The sequence below is a fragment of the Myotis nattereri genome (genome assembly GCF_964212035.1).
Source record: "Myotis nattereri genome assembly, chromosome: 1".
Lineage (NCBI taxonomy): Eukaryota > Metazoa > Chordata > Mammalia > Chiroptera > Vespertilionidae > Myotis > Myotis nattereri.
This window is the reverse complement of record NC_138075.1, coordinates 33,461,005-33,488,368: the sequence shown is the minus strand read 5'-3', so window position 1 is coordinate 33,488,368 and position 27,364 is coordinate 33,461,005. Positions and strand designations below refer to the sequence as shown.

General features: G+C 41.6%; 1 protein-coding gene across 1 annotated transcript; it reads left to right on the top strand.

The window, feature by feature from the left end:
* Positions 1-2,025: 2,025 nt before the first annotated feature.
* Positions 2,026-25,275, top strand: SNAPC1 (small nuclear RNA activating complex polypeptide 1). Its single transcript, XM_081090368.1, has 10 exons — positions 2,026-2,230; positions 5,305-5,464; positions 5,628-5,768; positions 6,441-6,545; positions 8,998-9,156; positions 11,001-11,069; positions 12,049-12,111; positions 14,539-14,677; positions 21,977-22,075; positions 25,114-25,275. The coding sequence occupies exons 1-10, from the start codon at positions 2,103-2,105 to the stop codon at positions 25,164-25,166; spliced, it is 1,116 nt and encodes a 371-aa protein (XP_080946494.1). The 5' UTR covers positions 2,026-2,102; the 3' UTR covers positions 25,167-25,275.
* Positions 25,276-27,364: the final 2,089 nt, after the last annotated feature.

Genomic DNA, 27,364 nt, shown 5'->3' with positions numbered 1-27,364 from the left:
TAAAGCAAAAACAACAACAACAACAAAAACCTAACCGATATGACCAGCTAACACTGCAAATCAGTGAGGAGCCAGCTCAGCCAATTTGTCTCTGGTCAAAGTCAACTGCCAATATTTGCAAACTTCAGCTTTCTTACTTCACTGCTCATTTTTTAGGTTCTCTGATCATTTATGTATCTTTTCTCCCCTACTACACTCATAGTTCCATCAGAGCACACTTCCCATCTGATTCATCTTTGTTACAAAAGCCTCCTTCTCTGTTTGCAAGGATAACTCACATATGACTGAGGTGGGAGAATTCATGTGACATGGGGACCAGAAAAGAATTACTATCAGAGTTACAGAATAAGGAATTCAGGACCATGTTAAACAAAAACCTTCACTGCCCCAAACTTCTGTGAAAGAGTTTATTGAGCCATATGCCAGCCATATGGCCAGGTCCTGGGACATACAGTCTAAACCAGCAGCAGCAGGGCCAGATGGAAAAGACGTACACGTCTGCCATTCTGGAGCTGATGGAACCCTTTTATACAATGAGTTTTGGGAAAAGAGATGTAAGGTGTTTTTGAAAGAATTGACATTGACTGTAGATAAAGGGGTAGGGTGAAGAAAAGATGAAGCAGAGGCAGTTCTAGGATCGGTGCCTAGTCCATAAGGAAGACATGTTTACTAATGTTTTTATTAGTTGTGGGCAAGGGTCCGAAAGTTCATAAAGAAGGACTCAGTGGTGTCTGGTCGACTCAGAGTTTCGACAAACATTCTGGAATATGAATAGTTTTTCTTAGTTTTAGCACACGTATTAGCTGAGTGCTTCCGTTGTCTCCCACTCTCCAATCCACGGTAATTTAATTTAGGACATTGCAGAATTGATCTCTTGCCAACCATTTTCTAGCTCTCCCAATGAAATCCATTCAATGAACAATTACTGAGGGTTGAGTGAGTCCAAGATGTTTGCTTTGCCCTGAATGTTTGTGTCCCCTCAACTTTATATGTTGAGACTTAACATCCAAGAGTTAGAATTAGGAGGTGGGGGAGCCCTTGGGAGGTGATTAGATCAAGAGGATGGAACCCTCATGAAGGGGATTCATACCCTTATAAAAGAGGCTCCAGAAATGTCCATTGCCCCTCTGGCCATGTGAGGATGCAATGAGAGAGAATCATTGATCGGCTGCCTCCTGCATGCCCCACACTGGGGATCGAGCCCACAACCTAGGCATGTGCCCTGACCGGAATTGAACCATGACCTCTTGGTTCACGGGTCCACACACAACCACTGAGCCGCTTCGGCTGGGCCGTAGGCTTTTCTATCGTATTACAATACCTCTCCTAAAGAACAAAAACTGCATGCCCTGCAATCAGAGAAATGGTGAAAAGTACAAAATATTACTCCACATCTAGCTCTAGGGATAAGCTAGGAGGTGGAGTGTACACAGAAAGCCAATTTAGCCACATGATCAATAAGTACATATACTGTAAAATAAATTTTTTCTGTTAAGCACTGTAGCGCAGGGGTGGGTGGGTGGTGGAGAGATATTTACAAAACAGTTTCTCAAGAGTGCTTGCAGAAGGCTGCTAGGGCTCCAAGGAGAGCGCCACACAGCTATCCTGTTGTGTGGTTATAGAGTCTATAAGGGCATGAGCCCAGTTCCTTTTTCTAGTAAACTCTCTTTAGACCCTCTGGCCACCAGGGGGTGGGCTGAGGCTCTGAACTGTTCCCCTAGCTATGGAAGTTGACTTTTGTGCCTCTGCCACTTTAAGGGAGAGTGATAGTAGGGTTTGCCAGCTTTCATAAACTAGCCTAATGCAGACCTAATTCCTTCTTGGGCTCACAAGACACTGGAGATGTACACATCTTCAAAGAAATGACAAGGACTGATTTTAATCCTCGATTTAGCGGCGAGTTGAACGCTACACGCCCGCGCACGCGCAGCAAGCATCGAGGACCCGAGCTCGGTCAGGCTGGAGGTGGAGCCAAAGGAGCCGGATATGACGTCACGGAGCGCGTGCGGGTGTCACGTCGTCGGAGGCGGGGTGTCCGGGCTGGGTTTCCTGGGCGACCGCTGGGGGCTGGACCGCTGGCCGAGTGCGCGGGCTTTGCAGGCATGGGGGCCCCTCCAGGCCTGCAGGCCGACTGCGAGGAGCTGCTCAGCCGCTTCCAGGAGACGGACAGCGTGCGCTTCGAGGACTTCTCGGCGCTCTGGAGGAGCATGAAGTTTGGGACCATCTTCTGGTGGGTGTTTCTCCGCTCCCGCCTCTCTCTCTCCCCACGTCCGCTCCGACGCGGCGTAGGAGGTGGCAGCCCTCCTCCCTCCGCCTACCTCCCGCCTTCCGTCGCCGCACCTGGGAAGGGCTTGGAGCGCGGCAGCCTCTGGAATCCACCTCCATTTCTCCCGGGTCTTTAGTGCGCCCGTGACACGCTTTCCTTGGGCGATTTCTTTGGCTTCCGTTGCATCCTTTTGCGGCCTCTTCCCGAATATGGATTTGTGCCTGGCCGCCCTTTTCAACCGTCCTCTCATCTGCACCGCCCCAGCCTGACCTAGGTCCCCATCGCTTGCCCTTCTCCAGGCTGGTTCTTCTAGAGCCCCCATATTTCAAAACAAAAGAAACACCCAAGCAAAGACAAAAAGCACGATTGAATTCATTTCACCTATAACAACCAGCGTTCTCTTTCTAAAGTGCACATTGGATCATCACTCCCTTGCTTACAACCGTCCAATGGTTTCTGTAGCCTTTGGGATGCAGCTCAAAGTCCCTAACGTGGTTGGCTAGACCCTCTGTGATTGGCCTCTGCCCTTCTCTGCAGCGCCATCGACCAATCCCCTCCAGGCACGCTCTCGCTCCAGCCCTGCCAGTGGTGTTTGTGGTCCTCCACCCGGGGGCGGGGCGGCCTTTGCTCAGCCTGGAGCCTTCCCCCATGCCCTTTGCCTGGCCACTGTTTTCCTCACCCAGGATTAAGTTCAATTGACAGTTCCTCAGGGAAGCCTTCCTTCGCCCTTCTAGGCTAAGTAAGGGGTACTGCTCTTTTTTCCCCTATAGCATTCTGCTTATTTTATCTCTCAACTTAAGTGCATTTTATTATAAGTGTGTAGTTTAAAAGACAGTAGTAGTGTTTAAGAGCACAGATTATGGAGCCCACCTGCCTGGTGTGAATCAGAGTCCACCTACTGTGACTTTTGGTAAGTTACTGGCTGAGCTCCCTTATCTGTAAAAGAGGGACAACGGTAATACCTCATAGTGTAGTTCTGAGGATTAAATGAGCTAATTAATATATGTTAAGTGCACTCCAAGTGCTCAGTAAATGTTCATTATTGCTATTATTTTTAAACTAGAGGCCCGGTGCACAAATTTCGTGCACTAGAGGGGGGCAGTCCCTCAGCTCGGCCTGTGCCCTTTCGCAGTCTTGGACCCCTTGGAGGATGTCCAATTGCCTGCTTAGGCCCGCTTCCCATGGGGAGCGGGCCTAAGCCAGCAGCCGGACATCCCTCTCACAGCCCGGGACCCCTCACTCCTTACCGCCCACCTGCTCGCTGCTCCTTACCGCTTGGCTCACTGCTCCTAAGTGCTACCACAGAGGTGGGAGAAGCTCCCACCACCGCTGCTGCACTCGCCAGCCATGATCCTGGCTTCTGGCTGAGTGTTGCTCCCCCTGTGGGAGCGCACTGACCACCAGGGGACAGCTCCGTTGAGCATCTGCCCCCTGGTGGTCAGTGTGCATCATAGTGACCCGTTGTTCTGGTCGTTCTGCCATAATGGTAACTTAGGTTTTTATTATATAGATTTTTCCCTCCGTTACACACAGCTCTGGATGCATCTGGTATCCTTTAGCATAATGCATATAATATTGAAAAGGCTAAGTAATTGAATGAATGCGTTCTTGTGATTAAAACTTTGCTGAATAAAATGTAAAAGTTATCTTTTTTCTCTCTGTTGATGTAAAATAATTACCTATGCAGTTTGTACATTGCAGGGGATAGAGGGTGGAGAGCTGCTTGTTGTACAATTAATGATAGGAGAGAGACTATTTTTTAATAGCTACTACATGTAATGCATTTATAGCTTAACGTATTTAATCCATAGAACAACTCTGAGAAACTGGTATAATGGATGTTTTATAAATGAGGAAAATGAGGTTTAAGGAGGTTAAGTAATTCTCCCTGATCACACAGCTAGTAAGTAGATGGTGAAGCAGATATGGAAACCTATATGTTTGCCTGTTTGTAAAACCCATTATCTTTCACTGTAATCCTCTTGGGAAATGTGGTAGTTCAGGAACATTTTGCTGGGGTTACCTCATTTTTTAGCTAATGAGAAAAAACTAAAGCGAGGGGAAAAATATAGACCACTTGAGGAGTAGGGGATTTTCTTTAGAAGTTGCTTTGGTTGCCTGTCCTTAAAGTAGGTATTTTGCATTCTTTTATTGTATTTATTATTTGAAGAGCCCAGGCTTTGGGAGTAAAGTGGAGTATACTTTCCTATCCTGCTCCTGTTCCTTCTTTACTTAAGTGAGCTTTGCCCTGAAGAATTGAAAGGAGGGGGTGGGATGTATTTATAGTCTCTAACTTTTTTTATCTAGGTGTCCCAAGGACAAATGAGGTTCAGTGTGAATCCCTGAGAGTATTGGGGAAAATATCCATTATATATTAAAATACATGTAGCTTGTGTATTTTATTCTGTAACATAATCATGCTTATTTTGATACTAGAGGGTGGGGTCTGGCTGGCCTGCCCTGATGGGGGCCCATTGGGGGCTGGGCCAGCAGGGGGGAGGGGCCGTTGGAGGACTCCAGGGCATGTCCAGCTCATCTCGCTCAGTCCCCAGCAAGCTAACCTAATGGTTGGAGCATCTGCCCCCGGTGATCAGTGCACATCATAGCAACGGATCAGCCGGTCGACTCTTTGCCCCCTGGTGGCCAGTGCACATCATAGGGAGCAGTTCAGCATCCTTAGCATATCATTAGCATATTATGCTTTGATTGGTTGAGTGGACAACTGGACACTTAGCATATTAGGCTTTTTTATATAGGATATAAATTCTTAACCAGGAATAATATGCATCCCCCACCCCCTTTGCTCCCTAATTCAGCAAGTCAAATTGATGCTTTAGGAAGATGCATCATGTTTACCTAGTGTACGCCTATGCCTCAGTGGAGGAAATACAACCAAAGGTTAGGTCTTTGTGCTTGAATCAGGAAGGGATTAGATGTGGAACGCCCACCCAATTTCTAGCAACTGCTAGAATATACCTCTTGTAATTTTTGTTCATTATTTACTTAAAGTCATTACATATTTTCTCTTTGTTTTCTAGTGGCAAAATGAGAAATTTAGAAAAGAACACATTTACAAAAGAAGCTTTAGCTTTGGCTTGGCGATATTTTTTACCTCCATATGCCTTCCAGATCCGAGTGGGTGCTTTGTATCTGCTGTATGGATTATATAACACCCAACTGTGTCAACCAAAACAAAAGGTAATACTTGATGAGTTGTTTTCCACCAGCAGAAACACTAAACGGGTACAATATTTTTATAACAAACTTGATGTATACAGAAATGCCAGTGTTTCAAAATATAAAACACTTGTGAGAGAAGATTTACATTTAGTAACGACTTTTTTGCTTCTCTTGTTTGCAGATTAGAGTTGCCCTGAAGGACTGGGATGAAATTTTAAAATTTCAACAAGATTTGATAAATTCGGAACATTTTGATGTAGCCTATATTTTTAGGAAGCTACGACTAGACAAAGCATTTCACTTTACAGCAATGCCCAAATTGGTATGTTACCTAAAATAAATTGTTTCTTCAAAATGAGAAATTATACTTCATTGTCCATAAAGTGCCTCAGTCTCCATAATGTGGAAAGATTATTATATAGTTTCCAGTACTTGTAGAAAGGCTTCCTAAAATAGGAGAAAATGCTTCCTGATTACTTTTTGTTGCAATCAAAATTCAGGCTCTGCTTTTAAATGCAGTGCATTTCCGAATGCCATCTGTTAGGCAGATTGTTAGGAGAGGACATTAAATTCAGTATCTGCATTTGTTCATTCTTTATTCAAACGTCAGAGAGGATACGGCTGAAAGACGACCAAAGAATTTTAATGTCAGTTGGTGAAAAGTTGAAACTTCCACTAATAAAATATGATATCTCTATGATCTTATGACAATTGAGAAACTACATTAGAAGAGCACTAGGTTCTAGTTCTGGCTCTGCCATCAGCTGGCAAATACGGAACTTCTTTGAATATCGGAATCTGTAAGTACTTGGCATGGCATCTTAAGGATTATCTCAAAAGGATTATCTCTAACAGTCTTTAAAAAATGGATTATTTAATATGTACATAGTGCTGCTTTTGTTTTATCCATGTTTACTGATAGACAATTTTTGCTGCTGTCTTACTTATTTCCATATTTAAAAATATACTTTAAAAGACATTCTTTATCAAATAGCTGTCATTTAGAATGAAGAAAAAAGTTCAGCGAACTCCAGTTACAGAAGAATTTAAGGAACCAAATGATCGTGTAATGAAGCTTATCACTTCTGATGTATTAGAGGTAAATTTCTTTTATTCTCTTGAAATTTAAAAATAAATAGTTTTATTGTTAACTATATATTGAGGTTATACCTTTATCTACTGGATACTGAAAAATTTTTAATGACTTTAACCATAGAATGAATATTATTTTCTCTAAAGTATCAGAAATAATGCACCCTAAATATATCAAAGTTTATGGGATAAATCACAAAATATAGTAAGAAACAAAGATATAGAAAACTGGATTTCAACTCAGGATATTTAGATTCAGATGCTGAAACCACATTTGTATTTGACTTTTTTGGTAGGTGATAAAACAAGAATTTAAAGTGAGTTTATTTTTTTTTAACAATGTATATTTATCTTCTAAGTTCCTTTTTGCAATGCTTATTTGAAAACACACTATTGAAAACTAGGAAGATCGAAGAGAACAGAGCTGGGATGATGCACAAAGGCCTCTCTTTTAGGGTGATTGGAGAGGAGGGCCAGGCTATGGGATGCCTACTCCTAGAAGCTTCTAGGAATGGAGGAGTCTGAAGTCATCCTGACTTTATCTCACATCTTTGGCTTGTCACAGATCTGCTTTGAGAGCCTTTTCTCTCGGTACCTGTATTAATTCTACTTGTCATGTCCTTGTCTAGCCTTTGACCCATACTCATTGATAATCCTTACATTTAATACTTTTCTACTTGCAAATGCTTTTATGTCTCCATGTCAGCAGACCTGAATTCTGGTCGTGATTCTGCCACTCATTAATTTTAGTTTTGTGGTTAAGGAGGCATAATAAAATGAAGAGGATAAGATATTGAATCAAACATCTGATTTTTAATTCGAACTCTGCTACTTAAATATGACCTTCAGCTAATTATTTTTCTAAGTCTTTTTTGTTTTTCATTTATACAATTATAAAAATGGCCATTATGTGCTGAGTTTTCAACATGTACCAGGAACTATGTTAAATGTTTATGTTATCTCCCTAATCATGATAGTAACCTTGCAGAGGAGGTGGTATTTTCCTGATTTTAAAAACAAGGAAACTGAGGCTCAGAGAAGTTACGTAATTTGCAAAAAGTAAGGTGCAGCCTGGCTGGTGTGGCTCACTGGTTGAGTGTGTCTACCCATGAACTAAGAGGTCACCAGCTCGATTCCCAGTAAGGGCACATGCCCAGGTTGCTGGCTCCATCCTCAGTAGGGGATGTGCAGGGGACAGCTGATCGATGTTTCTCTCTCATCGATGTTTTTATTTCTCTATTCCTCTCACCTCTCTCTAAAAATCAGTAAAAACATATTTAAAAGTAAATAAAGTAAGGTGTAGACACTGGATTTGAATGTCCAAGTCTATAAGGCTCCAGAGTCCAAGCACTTTATTTTATGTCTTAACACTTTAATTTTATATAGTGATTTACTGGTACATTATACAGAACACTCTCACTTTCATAAAATCAACTACTATTTTTACAGTGGGTTAGTGGCATTGCTTAATTTTGTACAATTGTGGAACATGATTCTCAGATTGAGGAATTTGCTCAAGGTCACAGTCTAGCAAGTGACAGAACTCAGGCCAAAACCAGGTCCAGCTAATGGTCTTGCCCCTGTATTTCCCCTGCATGTGGTAAAACAATGGAAATACAGCACATGGTAAACTGTAAAAAGTTATGGGCTCCCCATGTCTGGACAGTGTTCCCCTTTGAAAATCTTGCATGTATGAGCACTCACCACCACTGAGCAGTTTCTGATTCCTTGAACAGATGTCTGTTATTCTGTCAAAATCTAGAAATGAATTGAGTAGCCCAACTTAGGGATGACTCAGATGTCACTAGTTCCCTGCTGAACTTTGAGCCAAGTCCCAATACCAGTTTTATTTGATTTCTTAAGTGTGCTGTCTTTCTCCTTACCCCATTGATCTGCCAATTTAGCTGAAGGTTTCTGGGGGAGAAAGGTCTAATTAATGAACATTGCCTCAAATGGTGTCATAAATCCCCTCTATTTTTTTAATCCTAACTTTTAATACTGAAGCAATGATGAAGTTTTGGGTACAGGCACATAGGCTTTGAGACCTGTGAAAGCCAGCACATCTCTGGGGATTAGGTGAATCATACAGGAACTTCCAGCTGAGCATAAAGAACTATGTGCATATCCTTGGTTTTGACAATATAAAATAAAAATTGGATTTTAGTTAGTAGTGATATTTAATGATATGTTATACTACAAATAATTTTTGTTATATCCAGGAATTCAATTGTTTATTAACCATTAGTCTTTCCCCATGCAGTGTATGTTACTTAATGTTTGTTGAGTTGAATTGAATGAATCCATACCTTTGGAAAGCAGCCTCTTTATTAAATACTATTTTCAGTATACTGTGGTATGTTATTCCTTATCAACACAGGAATGCCATTTTATTTTGTGTTGGTTTTGCCTGTAAATTTCTCCTATAAAACTGAATAAAAGACTCATGTTTTCACCTTTAGGAAATGCTGAATGTTCATGATCTTTATCAGAACATGAAACATGTAATTTCAGCCGATAAGTCCAATCCAAACAAAACCCTCAGCTTGGTAAAGGATGATTTCTTTGATAATATTAAGACCATAATTTTGGAGCATCAGCAGTGGCACAAAGACAGGAAGGTATGTGACTGCTTTTTGATACCTCACCTTTGCAATTGCACTGAACACAGAAGGGTGATAATGTTGAGAGGCAGCTAGCTGAGTGGCTGGCTGCATTCTTGTGGACCTAAGATTTGGAGGGCTTTACTTTTTTTGGCCACTTATTAGCTATGTGATGTTCTTTAGCCTTACAAACAGATTCTATATAGATTACATCTATAACCAAGTAATAATAATTAATAACAATTATATAATGTATAATTAAGTAATATATGTAACTATATAATTATAGAGGAATGAGTCGTCCTGGCATACCACAGATTTATTGCAGTCTTTAAAATTTAGCATCTTCTGGAGGTTGCGCTCTGTGGGCCAAATCCTGCACACAGATGTGTTTTGTTTGGCACAGCATTGATCCTAACATTGTTTTAAAAATGTGAGTTAATTACTAACGTAAATATTTGTAGACTTCATGCAAAATTTCAGACACTCAGCTTCTCTTAAAAGTCAGAGCTCTGGCAGTCCTGGTCCCGCTGTGCTGCATGGCAGCAGAGAGCTGGACCTGCGTGGTGGCTGCCCCCATTGTGCTCCGCCAGCCTTGGTTTATTCATTTACAAGTTTCATCAATGCATCTGCAATTTAATTTCCTGACCCAAATACTGAGGCTAGAGCTACTCATATTCCACATTAACCTTGTCAGCTGGAGAAACTTTTTTACTCTGGAAACCTAAAGGCCAGCCTTTGAAACCACTACTCCATCTTATTTTACTAAATGCTTCTAAAAAAAAAAAATAAAAAGAAGCAATTTCTGATTACTTACTGTGAATGTGATAATGTGTTAATGTTTTCTCAAATGCTAGATAAGTTTTCAAAGATTTGTTGCTTCTTTGGCTTTCCATTATATAAAAGGAGCTGGCTCAAATTCATTTTAGAAAAAAAATACAAGAAAAGTGATGAGGAGATGACAGTCTTGGGGAGAAGGAAATACTTTGCTTTCACATTGATTTTAATGAGGTAGAACATTTTAGAATTTTTGAATAGTACTCCCTTTTAACAAACTATCTTTAATGATTACTAAGACATCTGAAAATTTGAAGGAAAGGAGAATAAACCAATTTTCCTTTCCACATAAAATCCTCCTTCATTAGGATGATTAAGTCATTTTTTCGATGAATTTTACAACTATTCTGAAACCTAACCATGATCTTAATTGTCAGGTGGTGAACCATCCTGTATAATAAAAGGCTAATATGCAAATTGTCCCCTGGACTGGGAGTTTGACCAGGGTGTGGGGCCAGCCGGCCAACTGCCTGTGCCCCCTCCCCCCAGCTGGCCATCCCCGATCAGGGTGGTCGGACCCCACCCATGCACGAATTCGTGCACCAGGCCTCTAGTCTATAATAATAAAAGTATAATATGCAAATTGACCACGCTATGACATGCACTGGTGCCAGGCCAGCCAAGGTGGGTGCGATTGGTCGGGGACCCCCGCCATCGCCCCACGACCTCTCGGCAGAGGGGGGCCCAGGCCACCGGCCGGTGGGGCGATCAATTGGGAGTGGGTGTGCTCTGTGATAACCCCAGAGAGGGAGGCCCAGGCGACCTGGCTGGCAGCGCTGTGGTGGGTGAGGCCTCCCTCTGTGGGGTGATAGATCGTGGGGCTCCCAGACTGCGAGGGCATAGGCCGGGCTGACATTAACATGTCAAATTTCGTGCACTGGGCCTCTAGTACTTCAATAATGTGAAATGATCTTTCAGCTTTTCAGTAATTAAGTAAGTGATTCTCATTGTTCTGAAATGACTTGCAATTAATGTTTAGATCATTTGAATTGTTAATGTGTCTATATAAATTTTTTCTCTTTCAGAATCCATCCTTAAAATTGACTGGTAAAGATGGAGAAGAAGAGAGGGAAGGAAAATCACAAGAATCAGAGGTCAGAAAAATTCACAGTAATTGCTGATAGGGCAGTATTTGATTCACTTTTTATTTTATGTGTGGCTATGATTCTGTATACTAAGCATCATGATTTTTGGTCAGTATTAATAAATATCTTAGAAAATTCTAAAACCTGGGTTCTGTGACAAGCTAGTCTATTTTTACTGGAAACCTTGTGTAAGACAACACCAGGTGTCGATTGGGAGTGAGGATGTTGACAGGTTTCAGCAGAGGAAGGGAGGGATGATGCTGGAGTGCCAAGGACAGAATTAGAGTTTTGTATTATGTCTTTTCTTGCTTCCTGTCAGCCTTTCAGCTGGTGTGGAGCTCAAGCTACTCAGTACCGCTTCCTACCTCTAGAGCAGCGGTTCTCAACCTGTGGGTCGCCAACCTATGGGTCGCGACCCCTTTGGGGGTCAAACAACCCTTTCACAGGAGTTGCCTAAGACCATCGGAAAACACATATATAATTACATATTGTTTATGTGATTAATCACTATGCTTTAATTATGTTCAATTTGTAACAATGAAAATACATCCTGCATATCACATATTTACATTAAGATTCATAACAGTACAAAATTACAGTTATGAAGTAGCAATGAAAATAATTTTATGGTTGGGGGTCACCACAACATGAGGAACTGTATTAAAGGGTTGAGGCATTAGGAAGGTTGAGAACCACTGCTCTAGAGGTTTCATCCATCTTAGTGGATGAGACAGGAGCTGTCTTTGGGCATAGGCCAATGAGGTGGAATGGCTTCATCACCAAGGCTTTTGTTTATATTATCCTCCTTAAATCCTGAGTGAAAACAATCAGTAGCTATGGCACCTGCTGTGAAAATGTGGTGTGTGTTTTTGTATCTTTACTTTCTTGTACCCTACCTTTGTCTAAAATCTTATTTCTGTGGGTATTCATAGTTTCACTTAATGTTTATGTTTTAACTTTCCCCCTTCCTTTGTATTTTTATTTCCAGTCGTGTGAAAGGGCAGCATCATTAGCAAAAATAAAATCAAAGGCCTTTGCAGTTGTTGTTCAGGTAAGTTATTTCTCTATTAAGGTAATTTAGAAATTGACTTGATGCTTTTTTAATTACATTTTTATTTTTCATCAGAGTAATACATGTACATAGTTTTATTTTTTTAAAATATATTTTATTGATTTTTTACAGAGGAAGGGAGAGGGATAGAGAGTTAGAAACATCGATGAGAGAGAAACACTGATCAGCTGTCCCCTGCACACCCCCACTGGGGATATGCCCACAACCTAGGTACATGCCCTTGACCGGAATCGAACCCGGGACCCTTCAGTCTGCAGGCTGACGCTCTATTCACTGAGCCAAATCGGTCAGGGTTGTGCATAGTTTTAAAAGGCTGATAATACTGTATAGTTTGTATAACCCAACAGTTTCCTGCTCCACCACTTCCCACCCCTGTATTCCTAATCTCAAGAGGCAACTGTCTTCAGCTTTTTCTGTTTTATTTATTTATTTATTTTTATTATTATTATTTTTAAATATACCATTTTTAAAAATATATTTTTATTAGTTTCAGAGAGGAAGGAAGAGGGAGAGAGAGATAGAAATATCAATGATGAGAGAGAATCATTGGTTGGCTACCTCCTGCATGGCTCTTGCTGAGGGTCAAGCCTGCAACACTGGCATGTACCCTTGACCGGAAATGAACCCAGGACCCTTCAGCCCACAGGCTGGCATTCTGTCCACTGAACCAAACTGGCTGAGGTTATTTTTATTTTATTTTTTAACTTTTTCCCTTTTAATTACTTCTGGTATTTACCTGGAATTTTGATGCCATTATTCTTCTTTTTTTTTTTAATCCTCACCTGAGGATATTTTTCCATTGATTTTTAGAAAGAGTGGAAGGGAGGGGGAGAGACAGAGGAACATGGATGTGAGAGAAACACATCGATTGATTGCCTTCTGCACTCACCCTGACCAAGGCCAGGGATGAGCCTGCAACTGAGGTCTGTGCCCTTGACTGGAATCGAACCTGGGACCCTTCTGCCCATTGGCCGACGCTCTATCCACTGAGTAAAACTGGCCAGGGCGATGCCGTTGTTCTTTATTGTCTTCCAGCTTTTGTTTTCTTGTTCTTGGAAGGTTTTAGGATTTTCTCTTTATTCCAGGAGATCTGAAAGTTCATGGTAATGTAACTTGATGTAGGTAATTTTCCCTCATTGTCCTTGGCTCTCATGGGTGGGCATCCTTTGATCTGATAACCTTCAGTTCTGAGGAATTTTTTTTTGTATTGTTTCTTTGATAGAGTTCTTTGCTGCATTTTTGCTTATTCTTTTCTTGAACTTTTTTTTTTCTGTTTTTAATCTGTTTTCAGAGAGATTTCTTAAGCTTTGTTTTCTGAACATTACATTGAATTACTTTATTTCTGCTGACATTTTTTCACTACTGATTTTTGTCTTTGAATCTTTTTCTACTTAAAAGTATTCTTTATTTTTTTTTGGATGCATTATCTTATCTCTGTGGATATTAATTACGGTTTTTTGAAGTTTCCTCCTTTTCTCTTGGAGTTCCTATTTTGCTGGCTTTTTCAAATGTTTGAAGATTCTTGGATCATTTTTAAGTGTGGTCATGTGGAGATACAGCATTTTAATCTCAATATTTCTTTTTCTTGGATATAGTCATTTTTACCAGATAGCAATCTTCCATTCCCTGTCTGGGGAAAGAAAGTGGTGAATAAACCCACCTGCCAGTGTTTGGGAAGCTGACCGAGAGAATTAATCTAGAGACTTACTATTCCTATGTAAGTTTCATTTAACCTCAGCTATACCAGTTTTCCCAAGCCTACAGCTTCCCTGGTTTAGACTCTCTAGAGAGCAAACCTATTTCCCACAGAATGAGGTCAGTTGTTTAGTTTTGACGCTGAGAAATGGTACTTCTGGGATGCCAGAGGGATGTCTGACTGCCAGCTTAGGCCCAATCCCCTAGGGCAGGGGTCCTCAAACTACGGCCCATGGGCCACATGCAAATACAAATATTGTATTTGTTCCCGTTTTGTTTTTTTACTACAAAATAAGATATGTGCAGTGTGCATAGGAATTTGTTCATAGTTTTTTTTTAAACTATAGTCCGGCCCTCCAACGGTCTGAGAGACAGTGAACTGGCCCCTTGTTTAAAAAGTTTGAGGACCCCTGCCCTAGGGGATCAGGCCTAAGCTGGCAGGTGGACATCCCCCGAAAGCTCCCAGACTGGGCGCAGGCCAGGCTGAGGGACCCCCACTCCCGAGTGCACCAATTTTGTGCACCAGGCCTCTAGTTGTAAAGATAAAGGAGTATTTATATGTGACAAGTATCAAGCAAGCCAGTGTAATGGTAAACTACTTATGACAAATATTGTTGTAAATCTTTCCTCGTCTTTGATTGTGTATTTCGTCTTTATCAGCTGTATTCATTTTGCAATTCATTATAGTTAATTGGATTTCTTACTCTTAAGGCTTCCAAGTCAAGAAGGCATCGCCAAGTCAGACTTGACTCTTCTGACTCTGATTCTGCCTCTGGTCAAGCAACCAGGGAAAAAAGAAACAAAGAAACATTGAAATCCGCTGGAAGGAAGAAGTCTTCCAGAAAAAGAGGTAACTTTTTAAAGTGTTTTGAGACTCTACAAGGGAGAATGGGTTTTATTTACAATCTCCCCTCACTGATTTTTTGTTATTAAAAAGGATTAAATACTTGCTTGACTGAGAACCTTGTGAGATCTAACATTAAAAATAAATGAATTATCTTAGATTCTTAGAATCTTACTGCTGAAAGAGACCCTAGGAGAGTCATAAAATCCATTATTTCATAGATAATGAAATTTTGGTCCATATCTATACTAATAAAAGGGTAATATGCTAATTAGACCAGGTCGACTGGACATCTTCCAGACGTCCCAACTTCCTTCCAGAAAGTTAGGGGGCGTCCAGGCCAGCAGGGGTGCAGTTAGGGGGTGGCCAGGCCGGCAGAGGGGCAGTTAGGGGGCAACCAGGCCAGCAGGGGGGCAGTTAGGGGGTGGTCAGGCCGACAAGCAGAGGCAATTAGGAGTGATCAGGCAGGCAGGTAGAGTGGTTAGGGGCAATCAGGCAGGCGAGCGGTTAGAAGCCAGTGGTTAGGTCCCTGTGGGATGGGGCCTAAATCGGCAGTTGGACATCTCCTGAGGTGTCCCGGATTGGAGAGGGTGCAGGCTGGGCTGAGGGGACCCCCCTCTCCCCAACCCCCCCCCCCACACCTCCGTGCACAAATTTCATGCACTGGGCCTTTAGTAGATTAATAATATAACTTGCTTAAAGTGATATAGCTAGACAGTTATAGAACCAGTCTAGACCTTTCCAGATTATACTTTATTAGTAGTTCTTGTATGTGAAATCAATGTGTAAAATAAGGTATGATAAGCAATAACACTCTGTAAACCATATTTCCCTCTGGCTGCACTAATTAAGCTGTACCTGTTTTTCTTTTGAAATAGTGTATCTATAAAATTACCTTTGGTATTTGGTTCTTAAAGAAATGACTATTTATTTTAATAGCTTAATTTTTAAAAATTATACAGATAAGATGTATTCATCATACATAAAGTTGGAGTTTGATTAGCAGGCTCAGGGGAAAAAGGAGCACTAGAAACATTAAATATTTACTGCTTATATAAAACACATTCCTACCTACTACTGGGAGTAGCATGGCGGACAGGTGGGAACAAACTGAAAATAGGAACATTAAGTAAAAGGCTGTGTTGGAGTAATGATGATCTGACCGGGTGGTTGTAGGAAGTAGATGAGTAGATTAACAGATATGACAGCCAATGTATATCTGTAGGTACCAGGTATAGAGGGTGATGGAGAGGGATTCGACAAGGATGCTTAATGCTTAGACAGCTGAGGGAATATTGGTGCCTTTAACAGAAATAAGAATCACAGGATGAAGTTTTTATTTTGGGGGTGGGGTGGATGGATATATACCAATCTGCCTTTTCAAGCTCAATTCCTGCAATAGCTCTCTAGCACGTAAATAGGTGCTTAGTATATTGATTGGATTTACTAGGTTTGTTTTACGTAAGCTTTGGCTGTATTTGCTCACCATTCTTAGAATTTAACATGAACATTTCTGGAAGGACATTAGTAAGAGTAATGATGATAAGATGATGAAGAGGATCTTATGTAACCTTATTACGTTATTTTTTTAACATATTTTATTGATTTTTTACAGAGAGGAAGGGAGAGAGATAGAGAGTTAGAAACATCGATGAGAGAGAAACATCGATCAGCTGCCTCCTACACACTCCCTACTGGGGATGTGCCCGCAAGCAAGGTCCATGCCCTTGACCGGAATCGAACCTGGGACCCTTAAGTCCGCAGGCTGACGCTCTATCCCCTGAGCCAAACCGGCTAGGGCAATGTAACCTTATTATTTGCCCAACTTTTTTCACATGTCTAAGTCACCTAGCTACTAAATAGAGCTGAGACTTGAATGAATGGCAATCTGCCTGAATCCAAGCCTGAATCTTTAATTGCTATCCTTGCTGTCTCTCAGGTCATTGGAATGTGGGTCTGGAGCTCAAATTAGACATGCACTTAAGTAAGTTGTATTTGAGCTGCATGTCTAGTAATCATTAGTTTTGAGATTGAGCAATACTCTATTACTTTTAATTACATCCCACATGGTTTGCTTTGAGCATAGTAAAACTATCTATCTGACATTGTTTGGGGAATTAGTTTTGTGGATAATTGAGATTAATGATTTAAGTGTCAAAATTTACTTTTTAAAAGTTTAATTATTCTGGTTGATATCTTTCTAAAACATATTCTTCGCTGTATGTTTCTTGTTTTCTGTAATGTGCATTTATCTTTTTTATAATTAGAAAAATACTATAATTATTTTTTTATGTTCTCCTATTTTCTAAAATGTATCCTGAACATAATTTAATTTTCTCTATGACTCAGGGTTCACATCATGAGCATATGATTTTACTGGGTTTTATAATACAATGATCCTATCAAGTGGGGCATTTTATCTTTAAACTCATGGCTTCATGCTGCAGTTCTGTGTCAGCTCTGTGTCCTATTCTTTAAATATAGTTTTTCTGTCATACTCGTTGTGGTGGGTGTCTTCTCTCTGTTCTCAGTGTGCAGGCTTGTAGCAATTTTTTTTGTTCTTTTGCTACTTCTTAATTGTAATGGTTTAAGAAACTGTCCATTCTTCTTAGTTTTCTGTAATATAAATGTAATTAGGTTCTGGATAAAGGCTGAGGAACATACCTGTGACTGAAGCTTGTGTACTTCAATTTATTTTATTTTTTGGTTAACCTTCATCAGAGGATATTTTTCCTGTTGATTTTCAGAGAGAGTGGAAGGGAGGGAGGGAGAGAGTGAGGAGAAAAGAGAGATAGAGAGAGAAACATGGATGTGAGATGTTTCTCCTGCTCCTGCCCCAACCGGGTATGGGGATTGAATCTGCAGGAATATGCCTTTGACTGGAAATCAAACTTGCGGACCTTTGGTGCAAGGGCCAGCACTCTAACCATTGAGAAACACTTGTCAGGGCTCATGTGCTTTATTTAGTACCAGAGGCTCGGTGCATGAATTTGTGCACAGGTGGGGTCCCTCGGCCTGGCCAGCGATTGGGGCTGATGGGGGCAGGGGTGGCTAGCTAGGGGGAAGGACTGCGGGAGGTTGGCCAGCTGGCTGGGGGGTGGGAGGGGGTGGGACCACGGGAGGTTGGCCTGCTGGGGGTGGGGGGACCATGGGAGGTTGGCTGTGGGAATGCAATGACCACCAGGGGGCAGCTCCTGTGTTGAGCATCTGCCCCCTGGTGGTCAGTGCACATCATAGCAACCAGTCATTTGGTTGCTTAGGCATATATATATATATATATATATATATATATATATATATATATACACACACTAGAGGCCTGATGCACGAAATTCATGCAAGAGTAGGCCTTCCTTCTCCTGGCTGCCAGCACCAGCTTTCCTCTGGCACCTGGGACCTGGGCTTCCCTCCGGCCACCAGCAAGCCCCCGGGACCTGGGCTTCCCATACAGTCCTGGCTTCATCCGGGAGGTCATTTGGAAGGACGTCCAGTCTCATTAGCATATTACACATATATTATTATAGATGTGGGCTTTGAGATAAATATCTTGAAGTTTTGTGTGCTCACTTCTTGGTTCCTGACTCCATTATGGGAAGGTGTGCGTGTGTGTGTGTGTGTGTGTGTGTGTGTGTGAAGCATGGTGGGTTTTTTTTATGAACTTTTAGAGAATATTGCTTTTTATTTTTTAAACATTCATTTAATGTAGAAGTACTAGATTTCTAAATTGCAGTCAGTTATCATGTGACTAGACAAAGGTTTGTTTTTCAGTTTTGAACTCAGAAATTCTTCCCTTGACATTGTTGGATAGATTCTGTTAGGTTGTAAATGTGGATTAAAAAAAATCATTAATAATTGATATGAATGGACATGACTAAACGATTGTGAAGAACAATATTAATAATTCTAGATAGAGCATACTAATTATAATTTTGTGAACAATTGAAAAATTTACAGGTTCTAAGTGTAAAAAATGTGATTAGAAATGGAAACAGATTTTCTAAAAGATTATCATCTTAAAAATCATGTAAAAATTATAGTAGTTAATATGTAGGACTTGCAAGTAAGGGTAAAATTCTATTTTAATGACTCAGTAGAAATTGATATTAAGTTTAAATTGTGTTCAAAATGGAAACTTACTGCTACAGTTTACTCAACTCCATCTTAGAGCAATCTCTTCATTCCACAAAATCTGTGTCCCATTAAGATCTCAGTATATGTTGTTCAGAGCAGAAGGCTTAAACTCATTTTCATTTAATGTCTTGCCTTCTGTGCTAACAGGTACTTATTAACATAGTAGAGGCCTGGTGCATGAAATTCGTGCACTCGAGGTGTGGTGTCCCTCAGCCCGGAGTTGTGCGAGGACACAGGCTAGGCCGAGGGACCCCACTGGTGCACGATCCGGGTTGGGGAGGGACACAGGAGGTTGGCCGGCCGGGGAGGGACCATGGGAGGGCTCCAGGGCATGTCTGACCCTTCTCGTTCAGCCCCAATCAGCTGGACCCCAGCAGCAAGCTAACCTACTGGTCAGAGTGTCTGCCCCCTGGTGGTCAGTGCACATCATAGCGACTGGTTGATCAGTTGACTGTCTGCCACCTGGTGGTCAGTGCATGTCATAGTGAGTGGTTGAGCAGTATTAGCATATCATTAGCATACTAGGGGCCCAGTGCATGAATTCATGCACCTTGAAAGGAACTGTGGGCCACGAGATTGTGATGGGCACAGGGGCGGGTCTTGGCCCATCCTCCGCGCCCCTGCCGGCCCCTCCCACTGTGGTCCCTGGTCCCCTGTCTGCTGGCAGCCCTGCTTCTGCTGCCGCTGCTAACCATGTGCTGACGGCGCTGGCCCTGCTCACACCGTTGATGGTGCAGAGCAATTGGGGCCATCGCTGGCAGCAGGTGTGAGAGGCGGCTGCCAGTCCCAATCAGCCCTCAGGAGTAGGGGGAGGTGGAGAAGCTCTCAGAGGCATCGGGGCTGGCAGCTGCCACTCGCACCTGCTGATGGTGCCGAGTAATTGGGATTGGCGCTGGGCACTGGCAGCAGGTGCAAGCGGTAGCTTCGGTGCTGGCAGCGGGTGCATCGGCTCTGGCGCCGGCAACGGGTGCGAGTGGGGCTGGCACTGGCAGCAGATGCGAGTGCCCGCATGGAACATGGGAGCAAAGAATTTTCCGTAACCAACAGAGGTTTGCCCCTATGACAGTGACCAGAGCCCCACCTTGGTCTGGCACCCCCACTCACCTGCTCTACCTGGTTTAGGCTGGTTTAGGCCAGATCAGGCCGGCAGGGGATTGGGCCTAAACCGGCAGTCGGACATCCCTCTCACAATCTGGGACCTCTGGCTCCTAACTGCTCACCTGCCTGCCTGCCTGATCTCCCCCTAACTGCTCCCCTGCCGGCCCAATTGACACCTAACTGCTCCCCTGCCAGCATGATGGCTCCCAACTGCCCTCCCCTGCCGGCCTGATGGCCCCCAACTGCCCTCCCCTGCCGGCCTGATCGCCCACAACTGCCCTTCCCTGCCGGCCTGATCGCCCCCAACTGCCCTCCCCTGCCAGCCTGATCGCCCCCAACTGCCCTCCCCTGCCGGCCTGATCGCCCCCAACTGCCCTCCCCTGCCGGCCTGATCGCCCCCAACTGCCCTCCCCTGCCGGCCTGATCGCCCCCAATTGCCCTCCCCTGCCTTAACCTGCCTCCTCTGCGCAAGGTGGCGGAGATGCTGGGACCGGTCTCTTCCGTGCCACGCGGAGCCGTGGGACCCCCAGGCCTCACCGCGCAGAGTGGCCGCTGGGCCCCAACTCTGCTGTGTGTGCAGCCATCTTGTGATGGCCATCTTGTGACGATGTGAGGGCATGACTACCATCTAGGCTATTATTAGTATAGATACTTGTATGAAATATTTTATTATAAAATAGTTGAATCATATGTAATCATTTAACAAATACTTATTGAAGCACTACTATATGCCAGGCACTTTTCTAAGTGCTGGAGTACATCAGCTTAAACCAAAATCTATCCTTGTGAGGCTTACATCCTAGTGGGAGAGGCAGACTGTAAAGAAACAAATAAATATACAGTATGTCAGGCAGTAGAAATGTTATGGAGAAGAATGAGGAAGCATCTATACTAATAAAAGGGTAATATGCTAATTAGACCAGACATCTTCTGGACATCATTCCGGATGTCCTTTCTGATGAAGCTAGGGCCCAGGTGAAGCCAGCCGGGGTCCCGGGTGCCTGTGGGCGGCCGGGGTGAAGCCAGCCGGGGTCCCGGGTGCCTGCTGGTGGCAGGAGGAGGGAAGCCCAGGTCCCGGGTGCCAGAGGGAAGCTGGTGCCGGCAGCCGGGGGAAAGAAGGCCTACTCTTGCACGAATTTTTGTGCATCGGGCCTCTAATAAGAAATAAATAGTGATTCTTGGGAGGGGGTTGCTCTTGGGACATGGTGCTAACAGGTACTTATTAACATAGTAGAGGCCTGGTGTTATGTGCTAAATGAGACCTGATCTGACAATGATATCTGATAAATTTGAATAGGATATTTCTTTTTTTTAAAAAATATATTTTATTGATTTTTTGTTGATTTTTTACAGAGAGGAAGGGAGAGGGATAGAGAGTTAGAAACATCGATGAGAGAGAAACATCGATTAGCTGCCTCCTGCACACCCCCTACTGGGGATATGCCCACAACCAAGGTACATGCCCTTGACCAGAATTGAACCTGGGACCCTTCAGTCCGCAGGCCGACGCCCTATCCACTGAGCCAAATGGATAAGGGCTGAATAGGATATTTCTTCAGACAACAGAAGGTTGATGTAGAAAACCTCCATTGTTTTGGAAAATGCAAAGTCAATGGCAAATTATAACTAGAGAAATATGTCTTGTAGAGCATATGTGGTGATAAAAGGAAGTGTGTCTTCATTCAAAAACAAGGCTATTAACTTTAAAATTACATTTGTCATTAATTAATATAGTCAAAGTAACACATGTGGTTATCCCGATAGCAGCAGATAACATACTGTGCTGTGTGTGACAAGGATTAAATACGATATCTGTATTTGGCTAATTTTGTTTCTTCCCCTTTCCTCCATTTTCTTTAATGGAAGAATTAGAGACTATTTCAAAGCATAAATATAAATGTATTAATACTTAAAGATATATATTTTAACATGCATATTTCTGTTTACCGTTACAGTTTTAGCTTTTAGTTTAAACATCTACTTTTTATAATAGTGACATTATTTGTATAAATACTTTTTTTTCTTAAAGATTAACATTCTTTTTGATATAAAACCACTTTTTTTGTTTATTTCCAGATGACAAGCAGAATGTACATAAGGAAGATAGATGTTTGAGTCTGAGTATGCCTGTTATTACAGAGGAGGATGAGGAGAACGGAAGTCAGAGTGAAACAGGTACAGATGAGGTTTTGTCAAACTGGGAAAGAAAGCTATGCTTAGAGCATTAAGGTTTAGAACCCTTAAAGATCATGATGGTTGGTTCTGTGTTCTTGTTTTTATCTTTGGCATATTGGAGAATTTTAGTATTAATCATACTGTTAATGTAGACACTTAAGAGTAGTAATTGGTAATCCATCAATGATAATGAATGTAATATGTATTAGGATAATGCCTAATGACTTTCTTTGAAAATTTTTGTTTTGAATTGATCTCAGAGAGGAATGGAGAGGGAAAGAGATAGAAACATCAATGATGAGAGAGAATCATTGATGAGCCTCCTGCATGCCCCACACTTGGGACTGAGCCTGCAACCTGAGCATATGCCCTGACTGGGAATTGAACTATGAAGTCCTGGTTCATAGGTCGACAGTCAACCACTGATCCACACCAGCTGGGCAATGACTTTTTTCATTTGGGCTATGTATTTATTCAGCAAGCATTTATTGGGTGTCTCTTGTTTTTCAAGTACTTAGCTAAATTCTCATAGTGTATAAAGATATATACTATAATAATTTAAGAACCATGTTATTTTAATCACTGTGATTGTAGATCTGAGTGGATCTGAGTACAGTGACTGGCCCATAGTGGACCTAAATAAATATTTGTTGAATGATGGATATCAGTCTGTGTCCCCAAGGACCTTAAAGTTTAGTGTGGAAGGAAAATAAGCCAGTACATGATGGTAAAGAGAAGCAGGGTGCTATAGAAGCATGTGGAAGACAGAATAGACAATTAAAAGGGATTATTTGTTCCCTCAGAAATCTGAGCATTTCTGTGGTTTGCTTATGTCAGTATATAACAGTCCTTTACAGTCTTGTGAATTTCAGATCTTAGCTTCTCTCCAGTCTTGCTTGCAGGCTTTTACTGTGTGTAAACTATTAATCACACACATACCTTAGGCCAGCTGACAAGTCCTGTTTGAAAATCTATCAGCTTGTTTTAATTAAAAATTTGGTTTTCATTAATCATCTACACTAATTAAAGGGAAATATGCAAATTAACCATCACTCTGCCACTCCGCTACACCCACCAGCCAGTCAGAGCGACTATGCAAATTAACCCAACAAAGATGGCAGTTAATTTGCATATGCAGGCACAGAGCGCAGACTGAAGACGACTGAAGATGGTGGCAGCCACAGAGCTGGAGTGAGCAGGAGGCTTGGGTTGCTCCTGGCGATGGAGGAAGCCAAGCTTCCCACCAACCCTGGGCTCCACTCAAGGAGTGGCTGGGGGCAGGCCTCCAGCCCGCCCTGGGCTCTGCTCAAGGAAGGTCTAGGGTCCTGGGCTCCACTCAAGGAGTGGCTGGGGGCCTGGGTTACCGGGGGCAACCCAGGCTTCCAGTCCGCCCTGGGCTCCGCTGGAGGAGCTAGGAAATAAAATAAAAGGAGGGCTGGGAGCAGCCGCAGCAGAGAAGCCAAGCCTCCCTGCTGTGGCTGGACCAAAGGCCTGGGTCCTGGGTGCCTGAGAAAAACCAGTGCCGATAGCCAGGGGAAGGAAGGCCTATTGCGTGAATCTTCATGCAGAGAGTCACTAGTTATTACATATGCACATAATTTATTTTACAATTCAAATAATTTTATAGTACTCATAAGAAACCAGTCTTCTAACTCTGACTTATTAATCCCCAGAGACAACACTTTTAACCCCATTACTAATTACCTTTGTGTCTCTAAATAACATGTTTATATTGCCATTTCTTCATATTTCAATTCTGTGGATTATCTATTGGCTTCCCACTGAGGAAGGCGAGGATTTAATTCTCTCATATTCTTCGCCTCTCACCCCAAAAACATGAACACTTCCCAGCCCCACCCGCCCAATATAATTATTATTTTAGTTGTATTGGTATTCAGCATTTACAAAACATTATCGGCAGGAGGGCCATGGAATAGACTATGATTTTTTCTTAATCTATGTGTTTATTTTTTTTCCCTAGAGAGTAAATAACTTTTTTGCCTGATTTTTTTTTTCATGTTCTTATCACTGATTTACCCCCAGACCACTCTTCAATCGTATAAATCTCCTCTTGATGCTCAAACACATTAGGCATTTTATCAGTTTTATCTTTTTTTTTAAGATTTTTAAATTTGGTTTTTAGAGAGAGGGAGAGAGAGAAACATTGATGTTTCTCCATCAACTGCCTCCTGCATACCCCCTACCGGGGATCGAGCCCACAACCAGGGTATGTGCCCTGGCCAGGAATCGAGCCATCAACCTTTCCATTCATGGGACAAATGCCCAATCAACTGAGCCACACAGGCCAGGGCAATTTCATCTTTTTAACGAAGTCTCTTCCAGACCTGTGACTTGCTCTACTCCGGATAGTTTGTTCATGGGGCCTGCTGCACTCTATCCTGACTGCTGTTCTCTTCTAGCATTCTCTTTCCTTTCTCTTAATTTCCCTTTGTCCTTTCTTATTCCTTTTCCTGTTACTCCCCGTTTATTTTGCACTGGTGGGGAATATTTCTTTTCATTTTTTATGTTTTTGTATCTTCTGTTGTTTTGTTTTTAATTACCAGTAACTATTAGGTTTACAGCTATTTCTAGATGGACACCTATTTTCGTGTTGGATCTGGTGTCTGCTGTGGTAGCCAAAAAGATGTATGGTACTAGTGTCCTGGGATACATTTTAGGTTTAAGTGAAGTGAAACTGAAATCCTTGGCTCTTCATCTCTCTTAGCACTGGCCTGGATACCTTTCAGATTGGCACACTGGATCCATGCTGATTATAGGAAGGGCATACCCATATGAAACATCTTCAGAGTAGCTTATTGTTAAGTAGGATTTAGGATGACTAGAGTCTACATTAGTAAGTTTTCAACTACAATATCATTTTGAGGAAAAAATCATGTATATGTCAGGTTTAAGATTTCTTGTTGGAGTTTTGATGTGTTGGCATTCTTATTTAATACCAATTAAACATCTGTATAGTTTCAATGTATGTTATTATTATTTTTTTAGACCTGACAGCCTTCTTAATTTTATATTTTTAGAGGTCACATCACTCAAGAGGAAAAGAAAACCCAGAACAAAGAGGCTGGTGTAGTTCAATTTTGAGCTTTCCGACAGGAGAGTTACATTCTGTGTGTGGAACAGGAAGACTGCCACTATTAAAGACGATCCTTCTGGGAAACTGTAGGTGATATCTGTGACATGGCAATACTTTAATATAGTTCAAGAACCAAAAGACACATACTGAGAGTAAGAACTTACTCAAATTTATTTTCAACATATTTTTTTATGAAATTTGTGTAAGGAGGGAAAATTTTGATTTATAATATTATAGAGTAATCCTGTTATTTGCAGATTTTTAATATTTCCTACAGCTTTTGTGTTATTACACTATGTTAGTACAGTTTTGGTAATATTATTATATTTAAAATCTTTTTTCTTGAATTATTAATGTTAATTGCATGTAAATGGCTAATTGTTTTGTATCTACACTCTGGTAATGGATTTATTTTGTATATTGTATGGTTAAGTGCACTAAAGTTTTTGCCTTATTTGCTTTAGTTTTTAATATATGAAACTTATGTGGTCAGTAACTTATGTGATTGATATCTTAGGAAGCTCAGTTTCTACTTCTGTGATCAATTAAATATTTTTTGGTGCTTGTTTTAAAGCTCCCTTTGACCTAACATTTATGTATGTTTATATATGTATAGATATACGTATGTGTTTATATATCTGTTTATATATGTATAGATATATGTATGTCTCTCTCTATATATATACACATATATATACACACACACACATATTATAACATGATTAGTAAATACATTAAGTACATTTAAATATTATTTCTGATGAAACCTTTAAGAGTGGCAATGTAAATTTCAGAATTTGTCTGTGGTACAGAGTAGTTGGTACTCAGAAAAAAATTCTATAGCTTCCTGAATGTGCCTCCCTGTTAATTTCTTATCTGAGACATTTAAATGGAGATTGCTTGAGCCATGTTAAGTTGCTGCCAATGGCAGATCACTTCCACATCATGTGTGCTCAGCCTGTCTTACAGTTGCTTTTATTCATGCATTTTTCCAGCATTGTATATTCAGGAATTCTACAAGTGTGTAGTGAGTGACTGTGTGTGATATCTGTAATCTTTTAAAGTCAAAATGCTAACACTAGCCCAAGTAAGACTTTGATTTATTAGAATCGGACAGCTACTAAACAAAATTGTTTCCCATGACTGACTTAAGATGTTTCCGGTAATAGATGGGGCAGTTTTCATAATGTGGACATTGAGCAGAGCTTCTGGGATTTAAATATTCTAGGGCTGGAGCAGTTGGAGATATGGAACCGTTATTGGCCACTTATATACCAGGTTATTTGAATAAACTTGTCTGATCATTAAAGTTTACAAACCTTGTACAGCTAAGACAGTGAGTAGCCCTCTGTTTTTTCATAACAATGCTAATAAAATACAAGGTATCATTTCACATGAAAAATGAAGAAAGTACCTCAGGATGCCTTCCCCACATTCACAAAGTTAGTGGTACATTTAGATACAAAAACAGACTCTGGCCTATAGTTGTCATTTCACATAAGCCAACGGAAACGGAAATCCTGGGGAGTGTTTTTGGCTGCAAGCATTAAGCTATTTCAAAATGGCTTAAACAATAAGGAAAGTTTATTTTAAAGCCAGTTGAGTCTCAGTGCGAGTGGCCCTGGGTTATATGCTGAAGTACATCAGTTCCATTATGGCTACTAGGTCCTTCCAGGTTTGGGTCCTTGGGGAAAGCTTTATGTCAATGCAGGAAACTGTTCACCAGCCAAGTTCCCAGACACTAGTCAAAGGCCAGCCTGGCAAGCAAGCCTTCCCAAGGGTGACAGTCTCGAGGCCTGCTCTAGTACCTTTTCGGCACAGGTGGGTTCATTTCATTTTTTACTATTTCAGACAATGCTGGGTTGACCTTTTTGTGCATATCTTGGCTCACTTATGTGAGCACATTAATTTGCCTGTCAAATTGTGTGTGTGTGTGTGCATGTGGTTGTGTGCGTGCACACACACACATATGCCTCATTTTGATAATTGTTGCCAAATTGAACTCCAAAAAGACTACCGATTTACATTCCTACTAACAGTATTTGCAAGGGACTCCATACCCTCCATTACACAGGTAATCTTTGTAATTGTCAGTTGAATACAGCCTGAATCTTAACAGAAAACGTAGAAAGGCAGATAAAAGTAATACAATTATATTAAGCAGATGTGAGTTATGTAGTTACATCTGACAATGT